This window comes from Nesoenas mayeri (genome assembly GCF_963082525.1).
Source record: "Nesoenas mayeri genome assembly, chromosome: 9".
Lineage (NCBI taxonomy): Eukaryota > Metazoa > Chordata > Aves > Columbiformes > Columbidae > Nesoenas > Nesoenas mayeri.
In genome coordinates this window covers 25,798,385-25,808,298 of record NC_137557.1, presented here as the reverse complement: position 1 = coordinate 25,808,298, position 9,914 = coordinate 25,798,385, and the positions used below count along the sequence as shown (strand labels likewise).

The following is a 9,914-nucleotide window of genomic DNA, read 5'->3' as shown; positions in this document are numbered from 1 at the left end:
TTGGGCTCTGTCCATAAGTCTCCACTGGAGACAAGAGTAAAAATATCAGTTTTGTTTCATTTTAGTGCGAACTGTTACTTTCAATGACCAGGAATGTTTTTTATACGTTGAAAATGGATGTCTATATCCAAACTGGACTTCTGATGCAGTTAGTTCTGGATCTGGTTTTACATCTTTCCTGTATTTATTGGTGACTCTCGCCTGCTGGGCTCCAGCATGACCAGCTCTGCAGAACAGTGAAGCCATGCACGTCTAGGAGGTGAAGGAGTGAAAACAGTGACTATGAACTAGTTAATTGTCATTCAACAAGGTGCTTGGCTGTCGTCAGTCATGGTGTCAAGTGAAATCTCAGTGCTCAGCTGTCTTCAGTGCCTTTGGCCTAGAAAGGCTTTTCCCGTAGTTAGCTTGGTCAGTGCAGACTGAATGACAGTGTAATTTGTTTCCCAGCTGAAGGTCTTCCAAGTCATTCTTTATACACTATCTACAAAGACAGAGAAACATTAGACAAATGTAAGGAAAATGTTCACTTAAAAGTTATGAAGAAAAATGTTTTCCAACCACCAGCCTCTAAAGAGCACTCCTTAGCATTAGAAACCACACAATAAAAATAAATTACAAGATGTCTTTGCATTTTCATGGTCAATATCATCCTTCTAACGAACTTTGTCCTGAGCTTTGCTGCAGAGGCCATGGGCTGCTGGAAGCCAGAGAAAAGCAACACCTGGACTTTTCCCACCCTGATCCTCTGCTTCTATGGATTCTTCTGCATGATGAAACCATCAGAACCTTTCCTAACCCCCTATCTAACAGGACCAGATAAAAATCTGACCATAGATGAGGTATGGTTTCAATCTACCTTTTCTTTATATGGACCAGAAAATAAATAAATAAATAAATAAATAAATAAATAAATAAATAAATAAATAAATAAAAGGCATACTGTAACCAGCTTTGGCCATTGGCAGGTTCCAATTTGCAATAGATAGCATAAATAAAAGATCCATTTAATGGATTTAAGATCCATTTTCCTGCTCAACAGTCATATGCTGCTTCAGTGTGGTTATATATTTTATGAATTCTCTCAGAACAAAAACTTCCCTCTGCAATTTCATTTAAAAGAAATGAACTTCTTTTCCCCCCAAGAATAAAAAAACAGAGACTCACTCTTCTCTTCTAGGTTACCAACCAGATCTTCCCGGTTTGGACATACTCCTACCTTGCACTCCTTGTCCCCGTCTTCCTGATCACAGACTATGTGCGCTACAAGCCCGTCCTCCTCCTCCAGGGCATCAGCTTCATCATCACGTGGCTCTTGCTCCTCTTCGCACATGGAGTGGTGGCCATGCAGGTGGTGGAATTCTTCTACGGGATGGTGACAGCCACCGAGGTCGCCTACTACGCCTACATCTACAGTGTGGTCAGCACCGAGCACTACCAGAGAGTGACGAGCTATTGCAGAAGCATCACTCTTGCTGCAGCCACCGTCGCTGCCGTGCTGGGACAGCTGCTGGTTTCCTTAGCACATGTGTCCTACTTTCACCTCAACGCCATTACTTTGGCTTCCGTGTCCCTGGCATTCCTGTGCTCCTTTCTGCTCCCAATGCCTCAGAAGAGTATGTTCTTCCACAGGAAAGGCGTTCCAGAAACACTCCCAGGCCCAGATAAAGTCGTGGCTACGGTTGACTTGAGCTGCCAAGGGGACCAGGGCTCTGCACCTGCTGGCCGGGGACCAGCACCTGAGCCACAGGCTGGCCATGCCGAGCCCCAGCACCACGTGCTCAGAGTGCTGGTGCAGCTGGGCAAGGACTTGAGGGATTGCTACAGCTCAAGGAAACTTCTGTACTGGTCCCTGTGGTGGGCTCTGGCTACCGCAGGCTTTAACCAGGTTGTGAATTACATCCAGGTGCTCTGGGACTTCAGAGCCCCCTCTCACAGCTCTGCCGTGTACAACGGAGCTGTTGAAGCAATAGCAACTTTTCTGAGTAAGTTGGTGTCCAAGCATCAATCAGAAAGGCAGCTTCTGAAGTTTTATTTCAGAATATTTTTAAAGTGCTATTCCATTGCAGGTGATCCAGGAAGCCAGTGGATGTATTGTGCATTCAAAATCTAGTTATTTGGTGTACAAAACAGCTCAAATGCATGCTGTGCTTTTTTTGTTTAGGATGGGGACACCCAATATCCTCCTAGTAAGCAGAGAGTGTACAGGTCACATGGACTTTGCATCTGACTGCTAAATCCATTCAGAGGCACCTGTGTTTCTTTTGATGAGGTTGCTGGGTTGTTGTTTTTTTCCCCAAACAAGTATCACAGAGTTCCCATAACAATGGTATCGGCTTATGCAGACGATTTCCATGAGTATGTTTACACAAAAAGAGCATAACCCTCTTGTTAAGATCTTGCTCTAGTGAAATACTCCTGCACAGCAAGAGGGAAGAAAGAATTCTAGTCATTCCAAGATAGGCAGATTTGCAGAAAAAGACCTTATTGAATTCATTGTGTCCTGACATTAACCAATACTCTGTTGCACTGGAAGCAGATGTATGCACTGCACAAGCAAAGTGACGGTATCAAAAGGTAACATCAGGGGACACCACCCTGTGTTTCACATGTTCATATTGTATTGCCGTAAAGAACTTGCACAAGACATTGGGGTGTGATCCACCAGGGAAAATAAATATGTCTACGTCATACCTGGTCATTCAGGTTACCCTTACAGTAAGGAGAAACACATACTTCTAAGACTAAAAATTACTCTTGTCTTGACGTAGGCAACTACATAGACCAAATGAATAATAAATTAGAAGGATGTAGGTCCTGTAGTGTCTATTCCTTGATGAATTGCTCTTTCTCATATAATTGCCTATTTCTCAACGTAGAGGTGTAGAAGTTTTAAAATTCTATGAGGCCCTTAAGATGGGGAGTCAGGTAGCTTGCCCTTTTAAAAGCTGCAGAGAGGTGAACTGTTGAACTAGAAGGTAACTGTTTACTAGCTTAGCTATGAAGTTAGTTAGTTAGTTAGTTAGTAGAAGCAGGAAGAAATGTTCTTCTTGAGCTCCAAACCATGCTCCTAATTTTCTCCCCAGAGGTACATGCTGGCTATAGACAGCTAAATAATGAATCCTTCTACATAACAGTTTATCCTGTGAAGAGGCATAAAACATTAAGAAAGGAATGGCAGAGACTTGATTTATGCAGCTGTCAAAAAATGACCAGCCATCTGCACAACTGCAGAAGCAGTTAGAAATGCTTTCCAAATGTTTCAGAACTACTCGGCTTCATTACGCCGCATTGCATTTCAGCATGTGAGGCTGGCAAAACATGGTGATACAGGCTATAGAACAGATACAACATTTACGTTATTGTTTTTTTCTCTTTTTCTAGGCTCAGTAACATCTTTTGTAGTACAATACATGAAAATTAACTGGGACCTTTTTGGAGAACTGGCTTTGGGAATTTTCTCTGCAATAGATGCTGGTTCTCTATTTCTCATGCACTTTACTACCAACATCTGGGCATGTTATGCCAGCTATCTCATTTTCAAAGCGTGTTATATGCTCCTCATAACAATAGCAACGTAAGTATAGAACCTTATACTGCTGCTATTATGCACAGAATATCAACAATACTTCAAGTATGGGCATCCCTCCTTTTACTCAGAGGTAGCTGATCTAATGCTAGATGTAACTGTTTAGGTAAACACAAGGACACTGGTATGTGTAGCTATGTTGTTTTCATTCTTCTAAACAACCACTGAACATGCGCCTAGGCAGAAATTAAACAAGGTACAAGGTATCTTTATTACTAAAGGTAGTGGTAACAGTAAAACATACGAGCTGTTTTCCTTCTTCCTGGCATGGAAGATGAAAAGTGAGCAGGTGGGACTGGCATGCCCAGACAACCACCCTTTAAGGTCCGCTTATACCTAGACCAGCTTGCTGATATACTTGTTAGCAAGTTGTGAATTGCCTGTATGCAAGAAAGGATTTGGCATAGCATGTTCCCCAACGTAACTTCATATATACATGATCCTTAAAAATACTATGAAGTTACCAAGGAATAAAAGAGAACATCAGACATATAGAATCAGAAAAGTTCTCTTAGGAGACCAAGCTATTCTGTTGTCAGAAACAGAAAAATAATATAAATAAAAATATAATATATAATCTCTGTAGTAAGCATAAAACATTTTTGTTACTCCAGTTATTATGTTGATTGGAGTGTCTTTAGATATACCACACTATTTCATTAACAAAAATATCCAATGAATTTTTATGTTAAACCCCCAAATTATTCAGATATCATTTAAAAAATCTGGTAAAACTATAATGCGTGACAAAATTATGCTTATCTTGAATGAAGTCAAGCAAATCCTCTATTTTCATGTTAGTGAATTGTTAGTACATTATAGTGGATCACACCTGGACTACCTCAACAAATTAAAAAGAAAAAGTAAAAAAAGTAAAAGCTTGCACAAATAAAAGCCCTGATAAAAACCAATTAAAAGAGTGCTGCAGGAATAACACACATTTGTTCAGATAGGAACTCTGGAGGTAAATATTGCAAGGAAAGATAGTATTGTTGAAAATGATATTGCAAGGCAAAACCACAAGCTCTTAACAGAAATAAATGGTAGGCTACCTCCACTGACAATCCCACAAAGCAATAAGCGATTCACATAATCATAGAAAAGCTAGTTAGAAAACACACATGGTGACCTTCTCACATCCTTCTCGTGTCCCAGACAGGTCATGGTATGGTCTGGCCATGTCTTTCAAAGCTTCCATGGAGACTTAACCTGTCTGGCATGGTCTGTAAAGGTGGAGAAGAAATAAAGGGGATAATTAAAGAGACCTGATTCCTAATGGGATAAAGCAGATTACCTGATAACATTGTTTGGAAAAGCAACACAGGCAAGTGAAAAACCTATCAAAATACACAATGGTAGTCAGAACATTGTTTCGAGCAAACAAGGAAGCAAACAGACAAATGAAACACCATTTACTCCATCCTTGATATATCATCTGCATGAATTGTTTCTCTTCCTCAGCTAAACAGAGAGGAACAACCTTCTACTCAGTGTGAAGTAACTGACCTGCCAGTGTCACATTAGGTTTCAGATCGCAGTCAATCTGAGCATGGAGCGCTATGCCTTGATGTTTGGATTTAACAACTTCGTTGCGCTGGTAATTCAGACCGTTCTTACAGTAGTCGTCGTGGATTCAAAAGGCCTGGGACTGGGCATAGTGACTCAGGTAAGTGCCAATAGCTTCATATTTACTGTTTAACCAATTCATCTTCAAAAGTTTAACAAGGAAGAAATTGCTATGCCAAAGGACAATTTAATTCCCTCTTCTACAGAAATCTAGACCTCTTGCTCCTCCCTTGTGTCAGCTGTCATTCTTCCCTTTTGCCTTTTAGTGCAGCACTAGGATCACAGATGCTGGTCTTTGACTTTTTAAGGGCAGATACACCAGAATGTAAACAATAGAGCACTGCTATCTGACCAGCTTTTGCTAATTAATAGGACACTGAATAACATCCTCTCTACCCAAAAATTCAGAGTGGTTTTCTCAGATTCCAAACCAATGAGATCATGTGTTGTCAGAGGAGATCAAGACCATGATGCACAACCTGGATTACTGGAGTTATTTCAGCTCAAGTGACAAAGACATATGTCTTCTAATTCCAGCTCAGAAGCAAACCTGGTCTGCATCTCAACGTGAATAATAGAGTTTTCTGTCCATAGTTAGGGTACTTAATTTGGGGTGGGATATCCTCTCTCACAACAGTGTCCCTAACTTCAGTCAGCCCAATTCCACATCCACTGAAATGTACCGACTTCTGCATTTTCTCAGTTGGAATCTCAACTAAGGCAGCTTCTTACTGCCATGGATTTGAAGAAGACTAACGCTCTTCAGATATTCTGCACAGAGAAGGCAAAAGTTACTTTAGAAGATTAAATATTGAATTAAAAACTAAAAATTAAAACTTTAAACTTAAAGGAGTATGTAGGACTTCATAAGTAGCCTTGCCACTGTTGTTGGAGATATTGATGCAAAGTCATAGCAAATTTACTGAAGCTACTGTGGTGATAGCACTGAAATGTGCAAGTAAGAGGAAAAAAGAGCACTGAAATGTGCAAGTAAGAGGAAAAAAGGGCCAGCTCAAGACTCTTCACTTTTACATTATTCATTACTATGAAGGTAATTAATCTACTTCTACATTTTGCACTAATAGAAAAATATCCTGTTCCTGTTCCTTCCCCTCCTCTGCTGTTTACTAAGAGGCATAAGGACTGGAAGCAAAGGGCAGTTCTTTATTCCTCAGAGATCTGCTGTTTGCTGGAAAAACTAAGATTTTGCTTAATTACAAAGCATAAAGTAGAGAACGTAGAGAAACTGCCAGAACACAGGTAATCAAAACAATAGTCTGTCAATTCCAGAAGAACAACATTTCCCTGAAGTGTTTTGTGTTAATTATTCTGCCTTTTTTTCCTCCCCCTCCCAGTTTTTAATTTACGGCAGTTACTTTGCAGTCATAGCTGGGATTTTCTTGATCCGAAGCACATGCATGCTTGTCTCAAGCAAATGCCAAAGGAAACTAGCAAGGTCTTGCAAAGATCATCGGAACCATGCTGAACACGAATCCAAAGAGCAGATTGTAAGTGGCTACACGACGTGGCTGTAGGAGCCAGGCGGACGGGCTCACGTGGCCAGGCCCTCGTGGGAGAAGAGCTCGAACCGCAGCACACGGGAAACAGCAGCGCAAGATGAAGGTACAACACAGCCCCGAGAAGCTGCGCTGAATCGTTACCGCGCTCAGTTACAACATATGCCAGCCGAGAGATCACCAGCGTGGCCCTGTGCCAAGACAGAAAAGATAAGTTGCCTTAGATTCTTATTCACTTGCCTATAAATAGCTTAGCAGCAGTAATTTATACACAAGAACCAACCACCTTGGCATCCCGCCGTGCACAATGGCAAGGACCGGAGCTCACCTGCCTTGCTGTTTCCAGCTCTGGTACGGCAGTCTTAGCACGCTGCTGCCACACACGTTTGCTCATGCATGTGGGTGAAGGGTCTATCCCCTTCGCACATCTCTTCTTCTGAACCAAGGAAGAAGAGATTGTGTTTGCATCGTAATATTCTTTCCTAAGGACAGGCGATTCAGTGGCAGACTCCTCCCTTCCAATTTAAAAGCCCATGTCAGAAACGGGCCTTTTGCACACAATGGTGCAGAAAAACAGGGTTTGCATAACCTGTTTGAGAAGGTTCACTAAAACGCTGCTAAGCCACAATTGTTGCTTGGCCCACATTTGAAAGCTGCAACCTACCCACTGCGCTGAGTCCACAGCAAAAACAGCAGAGTCAAAGCAAAATTAAAGAGCCCCACTCTCCCCTTGTGCATCCAGTAAAATGAAATTCAGAACTGAGTGTCTTCCTGTTTCAACAGGCAAATAAAAAAAAGTATAAAGTGAGTAGTGTGCACTGAGACCAGAGAAGTGCACTGGGGGTAAATTTGGCTGATTCTGCACACAGCAAAATTCCAGAGTAACCTGAATATCCCAGAAGACCTATCGCTGAAACAAAAACCTAGCATCACGTGTGCTTTTGATTGCCAAATGAGGAGGTCCACCGATCTCGGCCAAGAATTTGGCCAGGTCAGCATCTCAGAATTTATCAAGAAGCTTCAACCGCTATGGCTAATTTAGTCCAGCACAAAGGACGGTCCAGGAGAAGAAAAAAGACTGAGGTTGCCTATTGCATGCCTAATTTTATAAACATTATATCCATACATTAAAGTTATTTCTATACTGCTGTTTGCTTCTAGCTTCCAATACCTACATCTAACTAATAAAAATAGAAAATACTTAGCATTTACAGAATAATATTTTTCCTGTAGTGATGCCAGCTCTCATTTGTACAGACACACGTGCTTTTCATAAAATTGTCACATACCACTACTAGACAAACTGTGCAGAGGCAAGAGCAGATAGGAAAGAAGCAATTTGTTTCAAGTCACAAGAAGTACTGATGGGACTTGACCAAATGAACCTAGCTTATTTTCTAGGCTTTTTGTTTGCTATTGCGCATTGTGCGGACATTTTCTATTGTAAACTGGCTATAGACAGAAAATCATAACCAATACAGTTGTAAAAGTGAAAGATGTACTTAGTTTCTGCTAAGCATTAACTATCTTTTATTACTGCACAACTGAGGGCACGATATTCCTGCCTGAAGAAACTAGGACAAAGTCCACTAAAGCAAGGACTATTTTGTGTTTTCCTCATGAGCAGGAATCTTCTTTGCAGGCATTTAATTGAAGAACTAGATGTGAGTCCTGGACTGGAAGCTAACTAGAGTTTGTGTTTAAATGCAAAACTTGGTGTTTCCAGATTCACGGTCTCAAATTGCCTTTGGTATGGAAAGTTAAACATTTCTCTCTATGTCACATCTGGCAAAAGAAAAACAATCACGAACATGAAATTTCTGCTATAAAAAAAAAATGAATGACACTAGTAAGCTGCAGGAAATGAGCTAGAAAAACTTTTCGTAATAACCATAAAAGTTCAGAGCTGGTCAGTGCTCACTGGCTTCTGCATATATGGGTTGGCACTAAGGCAAAAGAGCCATGCAGACACAATGGGTTTGGGTTTCAGCTGTAGGGAATACTAACTCCTGAAAACAGATAAGACTTTATATATTTATATATATATACACACACGCACATATATGTGCGTGTGTGTATATATGTATGTATGTATTTATATTCCTATTCTCTCAAATTTCCAAAAGAAATATTCTGAGGTTGGGAGCTGGGGGAGCGTTTGGAGGAGGTGGAGGGTGGGAAATCAGGGAAGAAGAGAGCAGCATTTTAGAGCGTTAAAAAGGACATGACACATTGGAGGTGGAAACAACAGCAAGAGAAATGTAAGGTCTTACCCTACCCTGGGTCTTCAGCAGCAAATCAGTATTAACCCAGCAATTAGAGATTTAAACCAAATCAGTAAACTGCACACATCCACCTATGTGTTTGTGGACATACACACACACTCTTTGAAGAGGACTCAGTTGAGGTTTGGCAAAGCTGAGGCTATGAGCAAAGATGGAACCACAGGCTCTCTAAATCTGCAGGAAAAGGAAACTGAACAAATCCACCTCTCCTTGCAGCTTTTAGTATTAAGTGCTTATCTTTCTCCTAGCCCGCCAAAGGATTCTACGTACGTATGAAAAACCAGAGCTAAGCACATCTCCCCATAGCTACAACTCTATCTACATAAAACACCAACTGCCTTCGGAACATTAGTGGCTTGAGCCACAAGTCTTCCAAGACTATTCAGTCCAGCAAACTGATAAGGCCAGTTTTGGCAAACAAGGCAGCAAGTAAATTCTATCTTTGTACTCAAAGCAAGCAGGTATTTACCAAGCACTGTGTGGGTTACCAGGGAAATGCCAGTCAGCGGGCCAGTAGACCTACCCCGCAGCACCTTCCCCATGGTTGTTTTCTTTCCCCAGAAGCCATTGGTGAAGGAAGAGCCTGAACCGTGGCAGCAGGGCCAAGCCTGGCTGCTCTGAGCACTCACCTGCCTGGTTGCACCACACACGACAAGCAGTGCAAGAAGTTTCTGTACCTGCAGAGCAAGACCAGGTTCCATCCAGCTCACAAAGCTGCTCCAGGTAGCACACGAAGCCCCTCCTGCCAGGGCCACAGCGTCTGCTCCCAGTGTCACCCCGCAGCCACCAACAAGCTTGAGGGTGAGCTCTGTCCTCTGATGAACTCTGGAAGATGGAGGGAGTCCAGCCTAAAAAAAACCAAAAAGGCAAAGGAAAGCAAAGCAGCAGCATTTCTCTGAAGCACTTCAGTTTTAGAAGCTAAATTCAGAAGCTGCTTATCTTCTTGTCCCTTAAGTGACA

The 9,914-nt window shown here is 41.7% G+C and overlaps 1 protein-coding gene across 1 annotated transcript; it reads left to right on the top strand.

Moving 5' to 3' along the window:
- Positions 1–689: 689 nt before the first annotated feature.
- On the top strand, positions 690–6,687 carry LOC308043412 (thiamine transporter 2-like; the record flags this gene model as incomplete). The annotated part of the gene is made up of 5 exons (XM_080349452.1): positions 690–839; positions 1,178–1,982; positions 3,382–3,574; positions 5,111–5,252; positions 6,508–6,687. The coding sequence occupies 5 exons, from the start codon at positions 690–692 to the stop codon at positions 6,685–6,687; spliced, it is 1,470 nt and encodes a 489-aa protein (XP_080205578.1).
- Between the last annotated feature and the right edge of the window lie 3,227 nt (positions 6,688–9,914).